The following is a 26,277-nucleotide window of genomic DNA, read 5'->3' as shown; positions in this document are numbered from 1 at the left end:
AGGGATCATCATCAGCGAAAAGCGCGAAAGTTGAGCACGCGCTATTTCGCGCGGTTCAGGCAGCTGCTGGAGGTGAAGCATGGTGCTGTTTGTTGAAAAAGCGCTAGAACTCGTTAAGGAGCTAAAGCGCTCGCGCGGTTGGCTTCCACCGTTGAAGGTAAGAGGTCGGGGTGGCACGCAGCCCCTTGAACCGCAGCGCCCCGAACCACAGCGGCGAGTGGTCACTTGTGCGCAGGAGGATGCACTTCGAGACTGCCTGGCCGACATGCAGGCTCTCTTCACGGAGAACCAGAACGACGTGGAAACACACATGGAGAACAGACACGCCACGGTGCATGCACGGCACGTCGCCCTGAGTCAGATCCGGCGCTGCCTGCTTGCCTACCTGTACCAGCGGCTGATGTCGGCCCGCGACATGCGCTGGGGCTTTGGCACCGCGTTGGCCGCCGAGCTCAGGGAGAACCTGTCCGAACAAGAGGTGCTGCCGCAAGTTGCTCTCTGCAGAGATTGCCACAGCGAGGGTTGGACGAGTAGACGTGTGCACACACGTCTACTCGTCCAAGCACTTCTTGCACACGAAGCACCTCAGCTAACCTACAGTTATCCGTATGAAATGTAACGACAACTGTAATTGCGGGGACCCGCGCTACGCTGGCATTTAAAGGGGTAGAGGGTTATTGCAACTCATTCGGCCGTCGGATGCGTACTGTCGCAGCTCAAATTAGCTGTTGCGGCTGCACGCGAGAAACACGAAAGTAATTTGAAATAATTCTGCTTGAATTATGCCTATCCGGGATTGGTAAACACTGCATCCAGTGCAGCTGTTGCCATCCTGACGTCTAATGTCATTAAATATGCGCGTGTAACAGCAGCATTAAGAAACGTCGTCGTACGCAGTTAATGACATTAACCGTGCCACTTATGGCACAGGAAAACAGGCATAATTTTTTTTATTTAGTGGATACTGCACACCACATCGTGGTCCTTGCAGGACGGGCAGACATAATTAACTGGAAGACTAGACATATAAAGATACAAAGATGCATAGATACATTCATATATAGAAAAAGATACACTTTTCTATGATATATTGCTCACAAAACAGTTTGTGAAAAGATCAAAACACAAAGCCTTAATCCGTTCTTCCCGGTCAATTATGGAAAGCAGAAGAGAGAGCAAACAGAGCTACGTAAACTAGATAAAAGCAGATTAGTCGCAATAGGCAACTAAGCATTGTGCCACCCAAGGCATACCTTTATTGACTTTCTTAGTTTTGGTAAGTATTGTAGTAAAGGCTGTCTGTAGAGTACACACATCATCACCGCTATCTGTAAAGCCTGCAAGACAGGTTTCCATTTCTTCAATGACGCTGGTGCCATCAGCTCTGGAGTAATCCTTAAAAGATTTGGTTTTGGAAATTTTAGGAGCAGTAGACTTGACAAGGGGAAAGAAAATTGCAACAAGGTAATGACCTGATAAACCATCTTCGATTGTCACGATATGCTCAGAAAAGGTTCGGCTTAAAAGTATAACATCCAGTATAGAACATGATGACCTTGTACATGCGTGGGTTCATTAACCACTTGGATTAGATCATGTGTAAGCATAATGTCAGAAATGATGTTAGCATTTACATCAGCCTTATTGTTTGCCTGGAGGAGCTCCCAATTGATACCAGGCAAGTTCAGGTCGCCATCAATAAAATTTTCTTCTTTAGGTAGAGAGACATGTTCTCTTGAAGTTTGATCAAGTAATCTGGTGTAGCGTCAGGTGGTCTGTAAGATGCGTACAGCACATAGCAATCACCCCAGCACGATAATCTAAGGCATAAACACTTTAGCTTGGTAGTATCACCGACAAGCGTAGCTCCTATCTGATCTTTAAGTAGAACGGCTACACCTCCGCCTTCGCGCATTCTATCCTTACAAAAAACTTTGTAATCGGGTGAATAGACAAGTTTGTTATATCGCTACGCAGCCAGGTTTCCATTATGACCGCAGTGTGCAGATCGTGTTGTAGCAAGTGAATTTCTAGGAAATCGGTCTTGTCCACCACACTACGTGCATTGAAGTTCATGATAGACAAGCATTTATCCTTGGCTGAAACTGAATTTACGCAGGAGGGAGGTTCAAGGATTTCCTAACAATTTATATCGGTATACTAACTGTTTGCAAAATTCTTGCTAGCTTGAGCCAGTGCAAATGTCCTTATTCGTTACTCGAAATACTGTACAAAATGCACAAAGGCACCAGCGTGGGCTCAAAGTGTATTGGGCCAGCTTACTTACAGAAAAAAGCCGATCAAGCATGATAATCGTGTACGAAGATGTTGGCACATGTTCCCCAACCTGACCATTGCTTCAAAAGCCTAAAGAATGCAGAAAGAACCACATGCTTCGTGCAAGGAGCGCCCCAAAAAATGCTCCTTGTGCAATAGACACATACCTGTTTTCACATTTGTGAAGCCACAACTTTCCCACCAAGGCTAATATTGATGCAATCAAATATGCACAATATTTTAGAGACGTTGAAACCAGGAGCAAGGCACATATTTTGTATATTTCAGATTTTTTTAAAATTCTCAATACTTTCAGTAAAATCTCAAATTCTTTTCATTTATGCTTTGAAATTTCACATAAGCATTCACGTTCGATTTCACGAGAATGGCTGGCTTTGCTTCTTTAGAGTTGCGCCCAGTGGGACTAATTCTCATTGGAGATGGTTACCTTTGAATCTCAAGTGGTAGTTTATTCCGTGACTTAGCAATGTAGTTCCCGAGAACAGGCTGTCGGGCTAGTTCGTTCATTACCAATAACTATCAGCACATGAACATGGGTCATAGTGAGACACATGGCCTTGTGTGCGTGTGTGTGTGTGATTTTGTCCCATTGTCTATTAACTGTTATTGATAAGTAATGTAAACATAATGGCATGTAATTGTCACTCTTGGTGTTTTCAGTGAAAATGATGTCAATCACAGCAGTCATGAGTATGCATCATTAATCTTACATATGGACAGTGTTGTGCAGCATTTTACAGAACAGGGCTAACATGTACTAGCTACACACATTGGTTGGCTGTATGTTTAGTAGTATGTAAGCTAATTTCATAAATCTGATAAAGGAAGGCCATAGTTTCTCTTTTTGAATTGTTTGTCCAAACTAGCACTTATTTTTAAGCTTGCCATGAGCACCCTTTTCAGTAATACATATGCCTGTTATTAATGATGTACTTTTAGATGCAGCACACAAGCACTGACAAATCTAGCGCAGCAAAAACTGACAAGCAAGACAATCTTTTTAGATCACAAAAACTTTTCTGACTTCACCTGCTTCATTAACTTGCCTGTTAAGGTTGCTATAAGCAAGTACCATTCCAGCATCCTTTCATTATTTGAAAACTTCAGACAGCTGGTTCAGAGACAAACAAGTCCAAATTATTTAACATTATGAAAATTCAGGAGTCTGCAGATATGAAAGTTGGGGTTTGTGTCCTGCAGTACAGCCTTCAGACATAACTCTACCTGGTTCAGCCCAGTGTGGATAGCATATCGACAACAATCGCTGTGGCTTTTATTGTTCCACAGGTCCCAGTCTTCCTGTTTGGCATTTCTCTGCAATAAATTTTTTCGCACTGAGGAATAATTCGCTTGCTGGTGTTGGAAGACCTGGATATTTTTTGGACAGAAGCATTGAGTACATCTGCAAACGATTTTGCCTACTGCAATTATCTTCGCTGCAAAGCACTGAAAACTAAGCATTACCATAAAATTAATACATTAGTGTTTACTTTAAAGGGACACTAAAGCGAAACAATAAATCAGTTTAGACTAATGAAGCATTGCCTGAGAACCCTGCAGGCAGTCATTTAAAAAAAATAGTTTGATTATTATATGAGAAAATGAAGGTCCAAGTATCAGTATTTGAATTTTGCGCCGAAACCCCAGCGCCGGTACGTCAGCGTGACGTCAGGGATTCCAAAGTATGTTTTCGCATTTGCGCCGCGTTGGCTGAATAAAGGTTCCCGAAACTTGCCATGTTTAATATTCGGTTCCTTTAAAACACAATATAGTCAAGCTGTACCGCTATATATAATTCGTAGGCCCTAGAAGATGCCATCAAAATCCAAGACGTCACAGCCCCCAGGTGCGGGAACCTAAGTAGGCGTCGCCACCCGTATTTCGTTCTTGAGCTTTTTCTGGCTTACCAAACGTCTTATCGTTGTAAGAGTGGTGTTTTTGGTGTTGTAGAACGGTTATTTACTGATGCAGAAGAAATCATTTTTCACTTTAGTGTCCCTTTAAGGACAAAATAACTAGCTATAAGAATGTTAGAAACCAGAAGGACAAAGTGTTTTTATAGAATGTAGAAAAAAATGAAAAAGCCATAATATAACAAACGAGCCGGATTGCACAATGTAGCAGCCACAAACCCATAAAAACTGCAGAGCTTCACAATAAGTGTCTGCATGCAATATAGCTGTGCAACCAGCATCATTTTCCTATACTGTCCTGGCATCATTATAGATCCTAATAAGAACATTTTTGAAGCATTTGCTTTTTCTTCACATATTCGTACCATTTATGCCCAGATTTCTGTCATTTGACAATTTGCAGGCCATTACAACAAACTGTTTGGGATACAAAAATTAAGCGCAACGAGTTAGAAAAATGTAGGTTTAGTAAATACATTATTGAAAAGATGACCTGTTGATGCACTGGACCTATAATCAAAATTAAAAACAAAAATAATTACTCTAAGTTCGAAGCACTTCACTACCCTGAGGAAATGTTCCTCAAAGCGCAATAAATAAAGCAGCAGTGTCTTGTACTAATGAACCCACAGTTTCCCTCTAGAGGTGTGCAAGCATGAAACAATTACTACACGGAAGAAAAGTGACTCAACACCCACTGTCTTGCGCAGCAACAATGGCTGCGGCGTTACAACGGCTTGCTAGCCGACTACATGTCCAGTGTCGGACTGGACCTGACCCGCTACCGGAGTCCGCCCAAGTCGCTGTACGTGCAGGTGCGGTGCATACGGGACTACGGAGACTTCGAGACTGAGGACGGCACGTGCATTGTGCTGGCACGGGACACCACGCACTTCCTTGAGCGCTCCCAGTGCGAGAAGCTCATCCACCAGGGCATCGTCGAGCATGTCACCAGCTGAAAGCCCTTTATTGGCAGCAATAAAATAAAATAAAATAAAAATGGCTTCATCTAAAAGAGTCATGTGGAATCACTGGGCTTGCTGTCGCCTTTGGCCATCTGCTCCTTGACCATCTTCATGAGCTGCTCCGAGTACTGCTGCAGCAGCGCATTGAGGTCCGAGCTCGACTGATTGAGGGGACCACCCATGGGTGCCAGGGGGGGCGGCTGCGTGTCATGATAACACAACTGTTGACGTTGCATCCATCAGACTAACTTGATCTATCTCTCTTTCTCTTTTTTTATTCACACTACCATGGATCCCTCAAAGGACTAGGATACAAATCGTATGATGCATACACTGGTTATGAGAAATGCTATACTACTGCATCCAGTAACGCTTCATGTCGGAACAGACGCAATTAGTACATTAGTACACAAAACCAACTGCAGTTGTAGCAAATTAACTTTATAATGCTACTTTTACACTAGCAACAAAACTCTGAAGACATAGATACGGAGTACTATTCGCTAACTACCGACAACGCAGTCAGTATTAAAAGAACTGTAATCAATTAAATGTCAACTTTTTGTTGATGTATCCAATCCAAAGTAAGATACCCTGTCAATTTCATTACCATGCTCTAGTTCATAATCTGTCTTAATACCCGATATCTTATCCACTTTGTGGACATTGTTATCTTGGGTGGATATGTTATCATTGTTAACTGCCACTATGCATGGCAATTTTATCACATTTTGTTGCTCCTTACACATGTTTGCATATTACTATAAAAAGGTTCAATACCATATGCTATGGAATTTATTCTGTGGGATTTATTCTGTGCTTGCCATTCTTTGTTCAAATGCACAGCATAATTATCAGCTGCCCAAGTTGTTTAAAACAGGAGGGAGAGAAGCCGCATGATGTGCAGTGCAAGCATGATGGCTGCCACAGGAGCATTTCTTGTGCATTTATTGCTGTAAAAAGGCATACTCAATTAAACGACCCCTCACCAGGTTACACATTTCCTGTTATTTAAAGCTACTCTAATGTACACTGGTACAACATGCAGCTATTTTTCAAACTCCCAAGACATAAATATCCAGCTTTATTACCCACAACTAGGTACTTTCATACAGGGTAGAGCGCCAAAATACAGCAGGCTTCTGTTAGTTCGACCCCGACAGAACCAGTGAAATTGTCTGAATTCTCTGGTAGGTTGAATTAAACAGGATGCAGAAAAAAAAATGCCACAACACACCACTGATTCATTTGGCAGTATTTGCCAGATTCTAACACGGCCCCCACAACAAATGCATGCCCGCTTTCCATGTGTCAAAAGCGAAACAAACTAACGTAGAAATGACATTAAAGCTCCTACAAGTATGAATCTAACGTGTACCCGATTTTTTAGTAAAAAGTGAATAGGAGTCCAGTGATGGCTGGTTACCTAAAGTCAGCTTTGCGGGAAAGCGTACAAATGCTACAAATGTGGATTTAGTTTCGTATTCAACTGCACTGCATAGGCTATTTCTGGCCCCATTTTCTTAGAATTTCCCCAAGAAAGCATGCGTTAGAATCGGGTAAATACCATGATCAGACATTGTGGGCTGCCGTTACTGCTTAAATATCTTCCTAGAGCAGGCCAAAAATAGGTGTTTTCGACAGATTTTTTTTACATGTGTACAATGCATTCACTGTCTCCTAAGCTCTACCAAGACATGTTGCCATGAAAGGAGTCGCTATTAGGGTCACCATAGGGGTCACGTGTGTGTGTGCTGATTGGTCACATTTTAATTACCCAGCAAAGGCCAATTTTAGGATCAAAATAAGGAAAGTTAAGACTCATAGAAATGCACAAGCTCAAGACTGAAGGTCCTGACTGGCCAGGACCTTCAGTCAGGATCGAATGAACCGAATAATCGAATTAACCGCATTCAAATTAACGGAAGTTTGCTGTAGGAATCAATTAACCCTGTTGCTACCTGGCACCAAGCAGCGGAGACTCAACATATATGTAACGTGGAGGGTTCGGAGCATTTGCAGAGCTTGGCCACCTCTCATTCTATCACGGTGAGTGAAGGCATCGCTGTGAGAGATCACAGTTGTACATACGGCGGGAGGTGCAGGTTCGGCAGTGGTGAAACGCCGTGCAGCTGGAAACTGCTGGAAGACAGGTGGTTCAGCTGGCGGTGCTGACCACAGGGGGGCCGCTCCTGGTGGGGCCAGAAGTGGCGTAGGTGCTGCTGGACGCAGGTTCTGCTGGGCTTGCAGCACACCGTGCGCCAGGGTGTTGGTCATGGCTGACCTGTCGGCTGGGGACAAGTCCACATCCATGGTCACCTGCATGGAGGGAAGACACCGTATCATTCCACATGCGATGGCTGCAGCTCATACTGAACATTATAGTACTGTAAATGGTGCTGCGAGTGGGCTGGAATCATTTCTCAACTCGTTAACTGAGAATTCTGCTAAAGATGTTGGTGGCGCTGCAATTGAATGCTAAATATGCAGCCATGGCTTCCTTGGCATAGGTATTCGTAGCTCCAGCTGTACATTGGACTCACTGAGGAAACAATTTGAACAGCTTGTTTGAAGAGTTTGCTCAGTTCCCGCTATCCCTGCCGCTGCCACAAGCCAGTTAAGCCAGAAAAATAGAGCAGCATTACTAGTTTATTTTTCTGCCTGCATCATTGCCAGTCATACAGCTACACATCAGCAAATTTTGCTCATGACACTGCGATAATGTCACTATTGTCAAGTCTAGCATTTGGAGGTTGAATTGAAATCTAGTTAAAATTTTTCATTGCCATTTCCCAGTTTTCACACCTGCCGAGTGTCACCCTTTTACACCTGAGAGATGTGCCATAGCATTCATTCAACTCCTCTATAACAGGTATCAGTACTACTCCTGTAACAGTCCCTAGTTGCATCGAACACAAGCACACCGTTCCAGTTGTCCACTCTGTAGTCGGCATCCGGGGCATCTGTTACACCATGGGTATTCTCAATTGTCAAAATAGTCTACGCACCCTCTGAAAGACGTGAATGGCGTAAGAAGTGATGCGTGCTAGCTCCTGGGCGACGCGCTCGCAAAGCTCCCGAGTGAGAGGTGCCACGGCCGGATTCGGGGGCAGGGGCCGCGGCGTTCCCGGCGTGGCTGCTCCCCCTCCACGGCCCCCATGGAGCATGGGCTCCACCAGGGCGCGTGGACCCTCGTGCCCACGTCCGCCCCACTCGCGTCCGCTACTTGGAGTCACCACCTGCGCACACATACACACACAACGTCCACCACTGATGGCAACTTTCTCAAGCATCATGCGAAAATTACGGTTTAGCTCTTAATGCAAAGCAGTGATGCGACAGCTGGTGATACTATGTATTGTGCAGTAAGCCTTTGACTGCTTCGTAAGGTGCTGTTGGAATGAACATTTGCAGCTGTGAGCGAGCCATTTCCTTTCGAGAAGTAAAAAAAAGCATGCGTTGTATCCGCTTGTGGAAGTTGCGCCTCCTGAAGTTAAAGTTGAAAAACTTGGCTCTTCATCCTGCTCCTATCTATCCGGTCATAGCCACTGGTCTCTACTAAAGGAACCCTTTAGCTCCCTACTGCTGGATTCGTTTGGCAACACGGTGTATGAGAATTTTTTGTATGCTACCCTTATCTGAATGCAAGTAGCAGATTGCAGTATGCAGCTGCAGCTGAATGCAGTATGCAAAGGCATGGCATGGCAATGTATTGTAGTAACAGCAGAATACTGCGATTTTAGAAGCTACGCAAAACCCGATAATGACGACGATGATATGTAGCATTTTATGAATCAAGCACCAACTATGGCCAAAGAGCACCATGACTAGTTAACCTGATTGATATGATGAACTTTTGGTGTCTGATTTGTTTTCTTCGACTTCCCAAGACAACCTGAGGTGCTTACATAAGCGAATCACCATTGGCACACACAACGTCGCCGCAAACCCGGGCAGTCACGAACGAGAGATTGAAGAGACAATTCGTTGCCCTGTTATGAAGCTGGACAGCCCTTAACACAAAACACTCGCACAACACTTCTCTATATATGTCATACTGTACTACCACCATGCCCTACAATCAAACCTCGTTTACAGAAAAATTACACCTGACACGATAAAACGTTCATTATATCCTATAGTCACTTATAACTGTATATTTGGCACATGCTGATATCGACATTGCTGATCAACATTTTAGATTTGCTCTGATATATCCAACAGTTTCCTATATCCGTGCTCGTTATATTGATGTTCGATTGTAGTCACAATTCAAAGCAATGCTGCATGTACTATAAGCGTCAAGCCAAACGTAAACAGCGGAGCACGCGGCCGAAACATAACTGAAGGTGTAGTGCACGCCATCCAGTGATCACTACTGACAGGCGTGCACATCGAGTTTGGCCGCACTGCGCAATGATGCGCCTTCTGCACTGCAATATTTTCGTTTGTGTTATGGTTCTTTTATTTGAAAGCGAGAAAAGATGACCGCGCAGAGTGTAGCATACGCACAGCTGTTTGCACTCCGTTTGATGCTGGTAACATATACGGTTAGGCTGCACTGTACGATAATACTCGCCCTATACTGCAATGTTTTAGCTTCTGTTTCCTTTCATATTTATTTTCTCATCTTCGAATAAAACAGAACCAGAACAAAGACAAAAGTATCACAGCATAGGGGGAGCATCACCGCACAATGCTGTCAAACCGGGTGTGCGCATCTGTCAATGGTGATGACTGGAAGGCGCGCACTACACTTTCAGTTGTGCTTGAACCACACGCTCCGTCGTTCGTGTTTCATTCAACACGGACAGTAATTCCCTCTGTGTGAATGCTACACGTCAAATTGGCTTTCATTACTCTGCGGGCGAAATGTTGTTGCTACAGACTGCACGTCCAGCGACACCTGTATGAGACGGTGCCACGACGTACCTGGGTGGGACCCTTGACTGTCGACTCATTGTCCGAAGAGGAAGAAGAGTCGTCCGACACCTGGACTGGCGGCACCCGCCTACCAGCCATGTGCAGGGCCCCGAGGCTGGCACTGCGCAGCATGCCTTGCAAGGGTGACAGCTGCTGCTGGGGCTGCTGCGGCTGCTGCTGCTGAGGCTGCTGTTGCTGCTGCTGCTGTTGGGACCAGAGGCCGACCGAGTCACCTGGACATTACCACAACCAAATAAGATTACTACCCCCTTCTTTTTTTCTGGGTGTCTTCACCAACTCTCCCTATGCATCTAACACCTTTATTTGGGCTAGATGGTGCAACATTGCAAATAGCGCGAGCAGACGGAGAGAGAGAAATTTTGTATTCATATGCACAGCTTGAAAAATTAACCATCCCGATAGTCCAAGATGATCCCACCCCCTTGGACATATTGTAAATGAACAAAGAGAAAGGCACCCATTCACAAAAACAGTGCATAGAAATTGTGTGGCTTCGTTTTCCACCATGACAGTGGCAGCTTGCCTCTTGAGAATAAGGCTCACTCTCCACTTGTCAAAGCGAGTCTGGGACAATAACATACACAGTAGTGGACAGCCTTGGATGATTTTGACTCCTTGACATTTTTTTACCATATTTGTATATTCCACACAACTTTGACAGAGGCATCACTTTCTTTGCATCCTCACGAATGCCACAATAAAGTCAAGGAGAAATTACTGTGGTGAGCATTATCTTTTGCTTCCTGTTCAACTTCTGTGATGTGTGGTGTTATATCAGTGGTAGACATTTGAAAGATAAATGGAGTAGCAGTATAAGATAGATTAGTGGTCCTGGAAATGTTAGTTTTCAGCTTTATTCTAGAGAGAAAACATCATGCCCGTCCAGTTTTGTCAGTGTATGTGTGCCTGTACATGCGTGTGTGCACTTGAGTTTTCAGTCCTTGCTCTCTCTGAATGCAGGAACAGGCTAATTTATGTGATGGAAATTTATAGCACATACCTGCTAGCCTGCGAACATTTAAATTAATAAAAAATTCCACAGACAAATCTGCAGCCAGAGGAGGAGAGGAAAGCAATAGCAATTTTGTTTTTCATTTCTTTCCCCCTGGTTTGTCCTGAGTGCACACCTTTTGTGGTATGCATGCGCACTATATTAACAATTTACCCTTAGGCACAACACACAAGCTGCAGCCAACCTGGGTCAGCAGAGAATGACGAGCAAGACACAGTTTTTAGATCACAGCGATCTTTTCCGGCGATTTTGCTGGCGCCAAATTTGCCTGAATAAACTTGCTCGAAGCAGGTACACCTCTGGTGCCCTTTCACCATCAGAAGACTTACAAAAACATGATCGTAGACCAACGGGTGAAGCTATTTCGAGAATGAGATCTTTCATAAGACTCGACGCAACGTTAGTAAAATCGTAGAATGAGCTCGAATTTGCCTTCGCATAAAATTCGGGAGGCTCCTCTAGTTACATGTGAAAGAAAAACCCTAGGGGTATTAGCAACATGACAGTGCACACCTGACGAGTAGGTAAGCCGACGTCTGGTGGATATGTCGGTCATGGAGGCAGTTCGGCGGATCAGGTTCTCTTCGGGGTTGACCGCCAGCAGGTCGCCGCTGCTCTTGCTGCTGCACCAGCCCAGAGCGTTCAGCTTCTGCCGTGCCTGGTTGAGGGCTTGCGCCAGTTCTTCGCGTCTACGGCTGTTGCCCGAGCCCAACGTAGAGCTCTCTGGCCGGTGGTGGCGAGCGGACAGGCTTGAGCGGGTGCTGGGGCTGGGCCCAGCGGATGCCAGGGAAGGGGGCGTCACTGGCTGCTCGAGGCTCTCGTAGGTGGTACGCATAAAGTGCTCCCGCTGGCCCAGCTTGTCCAGGTTTTCGGTGCTGACACACATTGACAAAGGCCGTAGCTCGGCTGTACTGCTCGAGTCTTCGTCCTCGCTGTTGGCCTCACTCTGCAGATCTGGACAAAGGAGATTGCGGTGTAAGGCCAGAATTTCCGCAAGGACTAGTAAGCAGTACGGTCAAAATGCTGAGAGCTCATTTGAGAGTTGACAGCCCATTTCCAATGCGTCATCAGACCTTTCTTTCAGCTTTGCCCTTTGGCATAAAAAATTAATTGCTTTTATTATAAAGCAGACATTACCAATTGCAAAGTTACACCATAGACACTTTAGTGACGTGTGACACTTCATTTGGCGAAAATTTGTTACAGCGAGCAGACGCAAATCACAACAGGCTGCTGGCTGAGACTGTGCTCCACACCTGGGGTACTGTTGTAGACACGTCGGTGTGGGCGTCGGCGGGGCAGGTCAGCCTCCGTAACCCGGAAGCTGCCCACAGGCTCAGTGCTGTTTCCGTCCTGGGGCACAGGGTAGAGGACGCCACCACTGCCCTCCGTGTCCGAGTGCTCGTCTTCGGCATCGCCGTCTTCCATGCGCACACTGCCACTCGCTGCGCTACTCGAGTCGCCTTCCCGGGCACCTCCACACGGGAGCTGCTCTCAAAGCATAGCATAGCATAGAATGAATGAATGAATGAATGAATGAATGAATGAATGAATGAATGAATGAATGAATGAATGAATTCCAACCAAAAAGTGTTTAACATATACTACAGGCAAAAAGCAGTCACTAACAATTTGTGAGTGCCTGAAAGCCTGTCCACCAGGATTGGGAATCCTTTACACTTTTAAAACAGAGGTCAGAGGAAAATTTATGGGGATGTACCTCAGTGGTGCACCTACACAAAATTCCTGGCCTCAATAAATACTATGACACTGCGATACTAATTATGACACTGCGATACTGCAGTACACTTGCAAGCAAAAGTATACAGACCACTATTTCCACAGAGTTCCGTCATAGTCTGCATACAGCCTGATCTGGGCCGTGAGAACATGCAGTTGTTACTCTTAAAGGGCTCCCTCACCAGGTTTCACAATTTACACAAACAAGAGTAGCGTGTACACCACGTGCCGACGATCATGCCTGGAAAGTATTGCGACACATAGCGTCGAGAGAACAGGTCAAATTTCAAAGCAAATGCTGTGCACCCTCCCTTTCAAGGGAGCTCCACTCTAAGCCAGGGAGTCAAAGTCGCGTGTACCAGTGCTCCTTTGAAGTGCAATCTATGCCACTCACCATGACTAATCATCCAATACGGGAAGCACGATGCCGCCACTTTAAGTGCACAGAGCAGCAAAAAAACGAGAAGAAAAAAAAGGACGAGGTGGAGATTGACGCCCTGGTACCTCCCTTGGCTCAGGTATGAGACAAGTCAGAGAAGGAATACTACATGGGAGTGGTACTAGAGGCAGAGGGAGGGAGTGTCCCCATTGGCAGCGATGCTCGCCTCCTGGTGGCATGGTAACAGGACACTTCTGTTTTCTCCAATAATGAACCAATCTGAAAAAGTATTTTGGTAAAACACTCCTTAAACAGCGTTTTACCAAATAATTTTTCAGACTGGTTCATTATTGGTGAAGACAGAACTGCCTCGTTACTCCTTAGACAGCATTTTACAGCTTTCAGTGTATAACCAAAATTTGCAATAGGGCCTGGTGAGGGGCCCCTTAAAAAGTCTGTGCACCACGTAAGCTGCTATGCTGTGGTTTTTTATGGTACCCACAGTCCATGTAATTTTTCTCGCAGGTGTAAGGAGCTCCAGGATGTTAAGAGGAACAGGTGAGTGTGCAACAATCTGTACGGGGGCAGTATTCCTGGGCAATCATTTTTGGGGATACGATCCCTCTCACAAGATTTCGCTTGGTTCGGCACCAGGCATGTTCCCATATAAGTCAACAGCACTTCTGGAGCTATGCCAAGCCAACTATTTCAGCACAATGCCAGGAACGCTGTCAGCCATATACTTCGATGGATCCAGTGACGAGTCACATGAAATCTCGAGAAAGTGATTGCACCCCCAAAAGTAACTGCCCAAGAATATCGGCCACATTGCATGATGGCATGCTACTATATAGTATGACTTGCTTAACACGCTCTACACATCAGAATTTGCACACTTTTTGCTGGCTTTCCTTTGATTACAATACTGGCTACCAGTGCAACAAAAACAAAGGGCTTGCCTCCAAAAATGACGACAAGGAAGTGCCCCTCCCCACTGGGCCTTGCTAACAACACAAGTCAGCAGGCGCCAGCTCGCCTCTTTAACATCATGGAGCTGTGTGTCCAGCCTCAAACAGAAAAGGAGAGAAAGATGAGAGAAGAAAGGGGACAAACATGCTAAGACGTCTGTCAGGAGAGCTGGAGCAGCACCCAAGCATCCACGATGCGCCCATGCTACTGCAAAGCACTGCAGCATAAAGAAAAGTGGAAAGAGCAGAAGCATACTATTTCAATCTCTAGAAACAGGGAAAAGGAAACGCTAAAGGAGCACAAAGAAATGCACAAGACATGCTCTCTTGGTCATGAAACTAAAATTAAAACAAGTACAGACGCAGTCGCAGCTTGGTATATCTCTGCCTCAGTGAATCGTGGTTGTCTTTTCATGTTGGATTATATAATGTCGCACCTGAGGCTTATGTCTGCTTCCTTCTGCATGTCACATCTATATTCATGTTAATCCATCTCCGACAAGCCAAAGACACCTGTCCAGGTGCAGCCTTCAGGCTTAGTCGGGGACAAGTGCCACTCAAACTTTTTTCTTCTCGGTTGTCTAAAAAGTGCCACTAGAAAAATGAATGAATGAACAATTTCTTATTTATTTCTCAGAGAGAAATGGCCCAATTTTTCAGAGAGACAGATAGCACACAATTTTAGACAGTATAAATTGAAGTGACCATCTCTTAGTGACACATTGGTTTTATACAGTTTTAGAAGTGGCGGTATACAGTCACGGCGACAAAGACGCGTGTCTACCTAAGCAACAATGCGGCAGTGCAAACCAGACAAAAAAATTACAAAAAGAAGGAGGCTTGAAGTGGTTTACAGTGGTGAAAAAAGAAACGTCCCTGTAGTGACGTTCCTTGTTTGACTGTGGCACTGTTGACATTTCTTCAAGCTTCGGTGAAAAACTGCAGCATACTTCAAATGAGTCACCATGCAAAGCAGAACTAAGTTCACACTACAGTAAGGGAGGTTGCAGGGACAGCTTTTGTAGTGCCCTGTGTAACTTGACACAAACTGGTGAGCAGATGCGAAGCTACAAAAATTACTGACAAAAATGTACAACCTTCAAGGGGTTTTTATTTGAGAAAATTTCTCCTGAAGAAGTTATTAGGATCAAATATTTTAGGGAAGCTTCATCCTTTCTCGGTAGAAAATGATGTGTGAAAAGCTTTAAACATTCTTATGGAAAAGATAATGTAGCATGATTGGGATGCCTGAAGCGTTACCTTCCCAGCTCACTACTTGTTTCCAGAACAAGGAGCTAATTTTTCACCTCCAAGCTCAGGCTTACCAACTGAAGCGCTTGACTGTCAATCAGCGCTCGGAAGAGAGTTTCGTCATCTCGTCAAGTACTACCATCGGCGGGGATGAAAATGATCCTTCTCACAAAGAGAAGCGGCAGCAAAGATGCCTTTCAGGCAGATGGTGACGTTGGACGACCGGTCTGAACTTCTCCGGTTTCACCAGAGAAGGGCAAGCACTGACTTAATATGCGATTATATGCAAAGCCGACTTCCATTCACTTTCATTCAGCCAACTTTCGTTCAGCCAACTTTCATTCACTAATGCATGACGCAGCAGGGACCAGAGGAAGAAACAAACAGAGTGGACAAGCGCCCCTCTCCCCTAAAGATTATTCAAGGCAACAGCATATATGCATGGATAAAGAATGAGGCAGCTTAAAGAAAAAAATAATTTCAAGAATCACTGGAAGAGTAGACGTTGTCTAGTCGTGTCGCGGGTTAACAAAAACTTGCTTCTGATGTCGAACTCCTTAGAGGAGAGAAGGCAAACTAATACATGTCCTGCTTGTTTACTTCTTCTTGCTTTGGTCCTTGGTGCATCGAGATACCCTGAATTGTGAGCCTGCACCAACTAACCAAGCCTACCTTTCAGCGCTTCCTCAACAGGTCATCAATATTTAAGTGCTGGAAAGCCCCGTAAATGAGTGCTCAAGCTCTGAAGTAGATAGGAGGCTAATAGCTGCTGGCCCATACCTCTCTGCCATTCTCAAACAGCGAACGTGCTGCGTCAAAGCGCTGGGCCCAGCGACCTCGGGGCTGGGGAACAGGTGGTGCGGCAGCAGGAGGCTTGCTGTTCACTGGCTGCTGCTGCTCCATCATCTGCGTACATGAGTAAATGTGCCGATACAAACGGGGTATGTAGCAGCTTTCGCAGAAAATGTTCAAGGGTTTTCAAAGACTTTCAAGGCCCTGACAAAGCATATTATTTTTTAAGAATTAAAGTGCCATGACACCTGATAGCTTGAAAACAACACTTTCTTTTATTAATCTTTTTGCATAAACCATCACTAGCCACGACAAACAAAATGGAGATGCTAATCAGACTTGATTCGTTTGACTAGTTTGCTCAAACCTTGTGGTGAAATAGAAAAATAACATCCACTAAGCTTAGCCCCCCCAAATTCAGTGATTTTTAAGCTCTCTCTAAATCTTGGGGCCCTTGATATGGCACTTTGACATTCAACGGTTTCAAGGACCACTACGAAGCCTGTGTAAAGCATATGGAAACGTAAGCAACATACAGTGGCCTGTGTTTTTATCCTAACAAATTAAGAACAGCATTTTGCCCTTTGAACTTGCTTGTGCCTTATTTTCGCTTCACAACACCATAGCATTTCTTGGTCTGCATCATTCAGTAATACATTCGGCATTGTTGTTTGCAGGCTTTGAAACCAGCCCACAGATGAGCATATGACTGAATATGAAGCTTTTTGAGTAAACATTCTTCTTGGCTCTCATCTGTTTATACAATGGTTCTACGGAATTCGCAGTCATGCTACAGCAAAACCTCGTTAAACCGTACCCGCTTAAACAATAGTTCCGTTTTAAAAGTAGTAAAGTGAAATCCCCGACTCAGCGGCCATTGAACATAATGTGTTTTGTATCAGCATAAACCGTACCAGCTTAATGCATACGTGTTGGTTAACACGTAGCATTTCCACTTTTCGTCGTGCAAACGCGGTGGTGCGTCGTCTCCATCGGGCGGCCAGGCAGAACAACAAGCCTCAGAGATCGGAACAATGGCCTCCAAGCACCCTGTGCATTTGCGTGTGAAGCCACATCATCATTAACATCCTTTCAGCGCCGTGCCAGAGAGCATTGTTGTGGCATCGTGCAAGTGAGGACTCGCGTCATGCCGAAGCTCAGATAAAAAAGACGCCGGGCGCTCAGCACAGAAGAAAAATTAGACATCGTTTGTGCTATCGAATGTGACACTAAGAAGTCGGCGCTGGCACGCAACAGGGATCTGCTGTTGACTACGGTGTGAGGCATTTGGAACGCGAAGAAGTTACTCAGCAGCGCTGCTGCAACCGCGAAGAGATGTCGGCTACGAGGTTCGACTTTTTGCCATCGTTGCCTCTGTTGTTGCCGAAGTGTCGACTAGTGACAGTGATGAGGGTGACACGGAAAGCAACAGCACGGGCCATTCAGGCCCGACGGTGGCAGAAGCTGCGCTTTACATCAGCTTTACGAAGGTAATCATCACGACGAGAACAACACCCCGCAATGAAAAAGGCGCCCTGCAACTCCTGCAGTGCTACCGCACGCGTTCACAGAGAACACGTAACGCCAACAAGGAATCTGCTATGCGAGTGTTTGCCGATAAGAGGGGGCTGGCTGAAAAGCTGGCACGCAGCTTCAGTAAGTTTGAGGCCACTGTCGTTGCTGCTAGGCCGCCATGGCATCAAACGAAAATAAAACTTTTGTCGCGCCAAGTGAATAAATACTGCATGTCTTTTTTCCCTTTCATCGCACTCTCTGCGAGTTCCGCGTTTCGTTTGTGACAGGTAAATGGGCGTGATCTCATGCTATTTCGGTTAAACAGTGCTACCGTTTCGTACGTACTTTTTCCGAGCTCCGGCCAACTACAGTTTAACGAGGTTTCACTGTATATTTGTGCTGATACAGCATGTCTCTGCAAGGGTGGAAGAAGAAAACACTAAGCAAATTGTCCAGCACCTGCTTCTTGGCCCACGATGGCAGGGGACCCAGCGTGAAGCGGTACTCGGGAGACGACTCCTCCTGTGGGCTGCCAGACACCAAGGGCCGCGCCACCGCCACAGAGGACGCCCGCCTGCGTGCAGAGGGCCTCGGCTGCTTCAAAAGGATACTATCAGGAAACAATGAGAAAATGGCAAATGGGCTCATAAATGAAAGCAACCCCACACAGAAACAGTGCACAGCTGACCAATGAAGAGGAAATAAATCCAGAAGGCCTACATCATTTTCAGTACACTCATGGCAATACCTGAAGCCTCAAGGCCCCTCGATTTAGTGATAGCAAAGGGCCACAGTCACAAGGAGAAGAGACAAGGGTAGCAATGGTATGAACAATGAAGCAAAGTGCCTCCGTCTGCATGCTTTGTGTTCAGCACACTAGGGTTGGCAAGTACACGCCTTATAAACCCCTGCAAGGGCGACACTTTTCTTTTGCAATTTTATTGAGGTGCGGCTGCTACACAGGAACAGGTCATTTGGTGCTAATTTTCTGACCATGAGTGTAAAATCCGCCGTAACCCTACACGACCACCCAACAAAAGCAAAAGCTATGCATAACGAATTTATTCATTAATTCATGCATGCCATGCACTTGGTTATTCATCTTCGCTATCACTGCCACTGCTGCTTATGCTCGCTTCGCCAGCACATTCATGGATTAAGCTATTGCCATGTATGCCAGCGCCGTACAGAATCAAACGCTTCCTTTCCATTGCAGACTCCCGGCAGTTGACAAATGAGCCAAAGAACCTGGTTGAGCTGGCTGCGAAAACTAATCGCGCAAAAAAAAACATGGCACGGGCGACTTGTGCACTGCCCGGGAGAAACATGGAGAAGCCGGTCGTGGCCGTGCCCCAAACGTCAGAGGTCAAGCGCAGCTCTCACCATCTGGTAGCGATACCTGCAAATTTGCTGATGCCTGAGGATGCGCTAATGCGCAAGAATTCGCCGATGTGCGCATGCAACATCAGTGCACCAAACACAATTGCTTCTCGGTTGAATTTTTCTTTTTTCTTTCAAATTTTGGGTTGCCAAGCTGAGGGTGCGGCCCTTACATGGGTGCTGCCCCTACACGGGTTTATACGGCATTATTGACTCGATCACATCACCTTGGCATTCATAGCTCAGTGACTTAAATTGTGCCACAAGATGCTGTCTGCCAGGTTTGTTATCAAAAGCTGCAATGCAAGTTACACTGCTGAAGCGTATAAACCACAACTTAACTGAAATTTGCTGTTTCACAAAATACTTTGCTGCAGGTATGATCTTGTTCTATCAAAGTTTGACATTACAAGACTGCCACTGGAGCTTGCTGAATTTCCCATGCACCACTAAATGTCACACCTAAGCACTGAAGAGGTGACAGTCTGACTGCAACATGCTCTTCACAATGCTGTATTAACAGTCACTCATCATGCACAACAGGGATGCGTAATACTGACGCAGAATTTATTACAACTTGTGAAACTGACACAATTAGTGAAACTGCCAGCAGCATGAGATCAGAAGATGGTTGCAGAAATCCTATCAGAAGCATAAAACGAGTTACCATGACAAGCACAGAATGGGCACAGATGTGCGTACTGTGGTTTAGAATGAGGCGGTTTCAGCTCCACAAGAATGCGTAATCGACCCCAGACATGCCACCGATGGCTTACGACATCGCATGACGTACTTGTCTCCCGGAAGCTGACAACAGAGCAGGCAATGATGGAAAGCTAGCGTCTGAGCAGCAATGCCCACAAATTATGCATTACTGTAGCCGTCTGCACTCACGGGTCTCGCTCGGCCTCCAGGGCAGCACTGCACAAGAAAGAGCACGTACAATACTCAGATGTATTGCCATTACAGACGCTCAGAAGTTCTTGCCATTACACTGCACATTATCAAGTGTTGTTCATTAAAAGCACAAACGGGCCAGCGGGCACAAGTACATAGTTTGTTCGCATACCCATGACTTTTACGAAAGTGAGAATCACAGCATTGAGAAAAACAAATTCTGGCTCCCTGAGCAACGTAGCATGCTCCACTACGTAACCTCTCATAACCCGATGGCTGTCAGGGTAAAATTTATCACTTTTTGCTCCAACTTTATATATCGTGTCGTGCACATTCGATTGTGATGAAAAGCTGGATTTTAAACACAGGCTGTCCCAAGTAACTGCCTCCCACAATTAAACATCACAGGCGTGACAGGTGCTTCAAACCTGTCAAGCCTGTACCTGTCATGCTCGATACGTGCTTCCCATCTGTTATGCCTGCACAGCACAGCAGGTGCCACCGCTGAGTGCATGCTGTGTTGTAACCCACGGCCCACTAAACTAGATGTCTGGGGGTGCAGACAACAAATGAGTGTCCATTTTTGTCAGGCACGCACCTTGCATCCTGCCACGTGGTGGGCAAGGGCACACCAGCCTGGCTGCTGCAGATCACCTGGCTCACCTCTGGAGGCAGCCGCCACACAAAGATGCAACTGCAAAGGAAGTCACAATGGCCCGTCAGAGCTCGTCATCTTAAGCCAGAGAAGCAAGGCTTTCTACGCACCTGTCACCAGAGACTGAGATGAGGTGGCGACCATCGTGGCTAAACCGCAGCCCAGTAACCAGCTCCGAATGGCCCAGCATCGAAGCCAGGCACTCGCCCGTGCTGTACTCGTACAGTGCCAACGTCTTGTCCGTGCAGCTGGTGGCCAGGTACGTGCCTGTCGGGTCCAGAGCCACCTGCCACATGGCCCATCAGATGAATTGTTAACGTGGCCTGCTGGATGGTTGCTGGTACCAGTCACTGTGCATCAATATGGCTCACCAACCAAGCCAAACAAACGTGAGAGCACTTTTGCACATTTTCCTTAGCTTCAAACACCGATCGCCTGTCAGCAGCAACGTACCTTGATGAGTGTGCCTTCCTCGGCAGGACTTCCGCGGAAGCAGCGTGTGTTCTTTCCCGAGGCCAGTGCATAGACACGCACCTGTCGGTCCTGGCATGCAGCAAGCACCTGCTCCTGTGAGCTATCAACCTCCATGTCGTAAAGCGTGCTTTTTCCCACCACGTGGTGTTTCCGCGAAAACACTGGTGGACCCTGCGCCTGCAACAGTGGAGCAGCCAAAGGGAGCGCTTTTCAGACACGCCACAACACTGCGTGGTCAGTCACCTAAAACAGATCACAAAGAGTTAGGAGCGTGTGTATAGTCATTTTGGAGACCGAACCAAATGTGAATCACGTGGTGCCAGAAACAGAGCAAATGTCGAATACTTTTCGAACAGTTCTCGAGTAATTAACACCCATTTTCAGCATCAGTACAAAACGATGTTAACACCGTAGTATATTCGCAACATTAGCAAATTTCTGCATTTACAGTTCACATTATAAAGAATTGTTTATTAAAAGCACAAACAGAGCACTAGATGCTATTAATAAGAAGCTTATTCACATACTCAGGACTCACTGGTGATTGCAAATGATAGCAGTTCAGCATGAAAAGTCTGCCTCACTGAGCAATGTAGCGCGGTACACTACATAACTTCTCGTTTTCTATGTCTGCTGTGTTATATGAAAGTTTCGAATATTCGTACACCTTTACAGAGAAAGAAGGACCATACAGCTGTAAGAGTTGGCTGTCCAAAACGGAAGGTATCCACATGGCCTACCGACCTGTTGTGCCTTCCGAAAGACTATTGACTTGTCAGCGCCGCAGGAAATCATCTGCAGTGTGCCTGGTGGGGTTCCCTGCACAAATCGCACGGCTGTGATGGAGGATGAATGGTCATCCAGTGTCTGCTGGAAGGCATAATCCTGGTCCACATCGAAGAGGTGCACGAAGCGATCACGACTGCCTGAGGCCAGCAGCCTGCCACCCTCGTCCGGAGGCCCCGAGTACTCGAGGCACAGCACTTCAGAGTCGTGAGCCTCGATCTTGCAGACTTCTTGGGCACCTGTCCTTTGCAGCTGGTGTATACTGTTCACGGAGGGAACAAGAGACCACAGTCAGTTGCAAGCTAAGAATGCATGAAAGGCCCCTTCCATTCCTTCATTCTGTAATGTAATGTAATTATGGGGTTTTACGTGCCAAAACCACTTTCTGATTATGGGGCACACCGTAGTGGAGGACTCCGGAAATTTCGACCACCTGGGGTCCTTTAATGTGCACCTAAATCTAAGTACATGGGTGTTTTCGCATTTCGCCCCCATCGAAATGCGGCTGCCGTGGCCGGGATTCGATCCCGCGACCTCGTGCTTCCTTCATTCTCCCCCGCATAGCAGTATCAGATGTTGTGTTTTGTTACCCACCTTCTCACCAGAGGCTGCAGCTGCAATAGTAGCATTTTGTACAGCACATGCCTTCAGGAGGTCCTTGCACTTAAAGGCCAACAGCACCAAAATTTTAGGCTTTGTAAATAGCTTATCTTTAAGTACAGGCGATACAGAGCAGCCTCCATGCAACATGTTACGTTTGAAATATGAGTGGATGAGTCACATAAGGCTCGCAAAAATAACCGATTTTTACACCGTAATTGGAAAAAAAAGAATGCCTACCATTACTTCGCACCAGAAGTGATGCAAGACTAAGAACACATAGTTCCTCGGCAAGAACTCCGAGGTCAGCTGTTGCCCGCACCTTCTTGCAAGTCCCACAACATCTCAGAAGTGATTTCTGCTATGTTGTGGGACTTGCATCACACCTGGCAACCACCAGGTGCATGCATCATCTGCTCAGGTGCCAGTTAATGCTGATAATGTGAAAATTATACAATCACCAGCCCTGCAAATTTGCCAAGACTGCTTCAGTAGTACCTATGTACCCCTCATTCATAACCAATTTAAACAAGTGAAATTCCTTTGCTGTTGGCCTTTAAGGGCCCTGGTGAGGCAGTAGTACTACTGTGAATGACCCATATTCGTTATATCGTGTTCTTGTAACATATATCTTCTACGATCATAGCACACCTCACTAGTCATTGACATAATTTTAATACATATATATTTTATGCACTTTACAGCAAGTGTATTTAGGCCCTTTTACAGACGTGTTACACCTACCCTTTGCAATTCGGTGCTACATTGAAAACATACGATCAATGCTTGGCACACGATGTCCACACCTAGCCCTAGCATATCAAACACTACACATCATCACCATCGTATTTACCCAATTATAATATGCACCTTTCTTCAAGGAAATGGGCCCAAGAATTGGCTGCACATTATACAATAAGATATGAAACCATGTTTGTGCATTGGCAATAGCCTACATAGCAAGTTAACAACAGAACATGATTTTATCCAGGTTGTGGCGTGTTTACGGATTAGAAGACAATTCTGTGTTAAGCGGCAATGGTGACTAATTTGTAAGCTGAATTATGCATTTCCCATGAGTGATGTGCACACAATGAGTGTGCCAATTTATGCCATATGAATGTGCAACTAAGCTAAGAGGCACACAAATTCAAGAATATGCATCAAATACAATGCTGTTAAAGTATTCAGTGTATGGTAACAAATTAATTGATTAATTGATGCTGTTTCTGAGGATGATAAGCCAACAATGGGACAAAGCCCAAGAAAATGTGACGAAAATGTGACAAGTAGCTGCTTGTAGTAAGCTGTGATCATCTCAACTCCTCAGCAATCCCTTTAGAATTTGCTGCAACGCATGTCAGCAAGAAGTTGCACTTTGGCCAAGTATGCACAATGCACAATGGAACAAGCAAAGGTAGGAGCAATCCAGCACCTTACTGTCAACAATCCCTGCTGGTGCTAAATGTAATCATCCATAGAGAATGACATGCCCAACGCACCGAATGTTGCCTGTGCGGTCGCCTGAGGCCAGCTGTTTCCCATTCGGGCTGATACAGAGGCAGCGTACACCGTTCTTGCCATCGTACGTTGTGTCCACCTTGTCACTGCTGCCACCTGCACAAAGCAACTGCTTACAACATGGCTGCACATTTAAGCTGCCCAAGAAGAGCGTCCAATAAGTGGCTAAATGAAAAGCAGGTTGAAAAAAACACACTTGCTGTGCATCAAGGACTTTGGAGCCAATCTAAATACTGAGTAGCTTGTCATGCTCTCACCTTGGAAGTCAGCATCGCAGATGAAGGTCAGGTTTGGATCCATGTACAGGATACTGAGGAGTTCCTGGGTGGGACCACGCACTGGTAAGGAAGGACAACCCCAAGATTGCAACAGCACTTACAGGACAGTAGATGTTGCGACTGCCAGCTGCCGCTCGATCCAGGTTCCATACTCGGATCGTGTCGTCACTCGAACAGGTAAGAAACGTGCCAGCTGGCAGCAGATCTCCACTGGCCGGGTAGTTCTGTGCAGCGACATTTATGAAATTGGTTCACTGACCAATGTCAAATGTAACTTTCTAGGGTTGCAACTAGTATATAAACAACTTACCCTTTGATGGGTGTGCAATCTCAAATTCGGTCATGTGTTCAGAAATTAACAAAGATAAGACAGTCCCGTGATTTCTGAGAAAATGGAAATAAGTTAACTTAGAAATGAGCTCACAACATGAAAGGCTTACTACATTACCCAGCTGCAGGCTGTAACATTCATGTAGATCAGTCCACATTGAAAGCATGCCATAAAAATGATGCTGCCAACATCATATGGTATCCAAATTCTAGTGCCATCATCTGTCATATTTGCTGTAATTACACTGAACCTTACACTGAACCGTTTCTTACCATTACGCAATTGCCTATAGGAAAGTTATTCGGTGTCTTATCGTTCTAAGATTGAAACTGTTTCAGCATCTTCTAAAGATCGGTCACTTCTGTCACTGATCACTATGACTGCACTATCTTCTGAAATATTCATAATGGCCTCCATTATATCTGAAATCTGTGCAGGCACCATATATATAGGGATCAAATGTAAGCTGCAAGATTTTTAAGTTCAACAACCGTCAGTTTGCTTGTCGATATTCACGCTACTTAGTTGTTTGGTTCCTGCAGCACAAGTCTGCCAAATAACAACCGTGTTTGCATGACATGTCTGTTACATTATACGGCTGCAGCACTTTTTGACACAGTAATAAAATGTTCGCAGTCTGTCAACAATGTCGCCACGAACATGCAAGTCAAATATATTATTCTCTTGCATGAGCAGGGAGCCTAGAACCTCACAGAAAAGGTCACTCCCTCTCTTCTGCAGCTTCAAGGCACTCTCTAATAAACCTGGCCTAAGACATCGTACACCCGCAAGACAGCCCATGGACGCCAGCCATTACTCCTAAGCGAAAGCTAAGCTTGCACATGTGTGCACAGCCCTGCAATCTTCCAGTAGATGGAGAAGTAGTAGTTGTTAACGTGTACTGCTCATATTGTCAGGGCTCCTCTGTTGTTCTACAGCACATTTGTAAGACGCCAACCTTGAAGGTTTACCATTAGTGCACTGTGGAAAGAAGAAAAAAGGAATATCATACGATGGTTACAAGCAGGTAACAATGTTTAAATGCGAGCTGTGATGTGGGCTAGGCATTTTCGCTCCTGATCTCACCGTATTGCTTGGGGGATCGGAAGGTCCTGCTTCCTTCATGACAATTCAACGTAAAGAATGTTTTATAGCATTCCAGTTTAAATTGCTAAGCTCTTCTCCGATGCTCGAGTACTCACTGCCTTTCTAAGCACACAATGGCGCAGTCCGGTGTGCAGCACCGCACCGAGCAAGCCATCGCCGGCGCTCTCGTAAACACCGCCTGGTTAATGCAACACAGCAACAAACGCTCGCACCGCCACCAACTCACTAAGGGAAAGGCGAGGTGTGACCACGCTGTGGCAAAACTTCCACAATACTGCAGGTGCAATCAGTGGGTTCCACCACTTGTGGATGAATGGATGGATGGCTGCTATAAGCATCCCCTTTGAAAGGGATGGTAGGTTGCACCACCAAGCTCTTGCGCTTATTTTGCCCAATGTCCTACCTATCTCTCTCTCTCCCTCTCTCTTTCTTTTGGATGGATGGATGGATGGATGGATGGAAGGTAGGAGC

At 45.7% G+C, this 26,277-nt stretch overlaps 2 protein-coding genes across 5 annotated transcripts in view; one reads left to right on the top strand and one right to left on the bottom strand.

The window, feature by feature from the left end:
- LOC126533452 (DNA replication complex GINS protein PSF1-like) lies at positions 1 to 5,226 on the top strand. Its single transcript, XM_050180621.3, has 3 exons — positions 1 to 157; positions 236 to 478; positions 4,922 to 5,226. Exons 1-3 carry the CDS (start codon positions 80 to 82, stop codon positions 5,168 to 5,170), a joined length of 570 nt encoding a protein of 189 aa, XP_050036578.1. The 5' UTR covers positions 1 to 79; the 3' UTR covers positions 5,171 to 5,226.
- Wdr62 (WD repeat domain 62) overlaps positions 5,160 to 26,277 on the bottom strand; it is a 29,760-nt gene continuing 8,642 nt past the window's right edge. Inside the window, exons 10-25 of one of the 4 annotated variants that reach the window (XM_050180616.3) lie at positions 24,470 to 24,592; positions 24,348 to 24,411; positions 24,072 to 24,186; positions 21,928 to 22,231; positions 21,163 to 21,360; positions 20,820 to 20,995; positions 20,653 to 20,748; positions 20,052 to 20,078; positions 18,237 to 18,387; positions 16,251 to 16,376; positions 12,389 to 12,620; positions 11,646 to 12,086; positions 10,109 to 10,332; positions 8,185 to 8,415; positions 7,268 to 7,495; positions 5,160 to 5,376 (exon numbers count right to left, since the gene is read on the bottom strand). In XM_050180616.3, the coding sequence (XP_050036573.1) occupies positions 5,230 to 5,376; positions 7,268 to 7,495; positions 8,185 to 8,415; positions 10,109 to 10,332; positions 11,646 to 12,086; positions 12,389 to 12,620; positions 16,251 to 16,376; positions 18,237 to 18,387; positions 20,052 to 20,078; positions 20,653 to 20,748; positions 20,820 to 20,995; positions 21,163 to 21,360; positions 21,928 to 22,231; positions 24,072 to 24,186; positions 24,348 to 24,411; positions 24,470 to 24,592 (2,883 nt within the window). In that variant the 3' untranslated portion in view covers positions 5,160 to 5,229. The remainder of the gene's footprint in view (positions 5,377 to 7,267; positions 7,496 to 8,184; positions 8,416 to 10,108; positions 10,333 to 11,645; positions 12,087 to 12,388; positions 12,621 to 16,250; positions 16,377 to 18,236; positions 18,388 to 20,051; positions 20,079 to 20,652; positions 20,749 to 20,819; positions 20,996 to 21,162; positions 21,361 to 21,927; positions 22,232 to 24,071; positions 24,187 to 24,347; positions 24,412 to 24,469; positions 24,593 to 26,277) is intronic. The other 3 variants (XM_050180619.3, XM_050180618.3, XM_050180620.3) reach the window with 3 other exon arrangements.

Source organism: Dermacentor andersoni, chromosome 7, assembly GCF_023375885.2.
Source record: "Dermacentor andersoni chromosome 7, qqDerAnde1_hic_scaffold, whole genome shotgun sequence".
In the NCBI taxonomy this organism is placed as follows: Eukaryota; Metazoa; Arthropoda; class Arachnida; order Ixodida; family Ixodidae; genus Dermacentor; species Dermacentor andersoni.
Note: the sequence above shows the minus strand (reverse complement) of the source record. Positions and strands in the feature narration are given on the sequence as shown.

Bases quoted from the DNA above. Each gene is read 5' to 3' on its own strand.
- LOC126533452 (XM_050180621.3), top strand. From the start codon at position 80: ATGGTGCTGTTTGTTGAAAAAGCGCTAGAACTCGTTAAGGAGCTAAAG. The intron at 158-235 runs GTAAGAGGTCGG...ACTTGTGCGCAG, and splicing joins GTTGGCTTCCACCGTTGAAG to GAGGATGCACTTCGAGACTG. The intron at 479-4,921 runs GTGCTGCCGCAA...TGTCTTGCGCAG, and splicing joins AGAACCTGTCCGAACAAGAG to CAACAATGGCTGCGGCGTTA.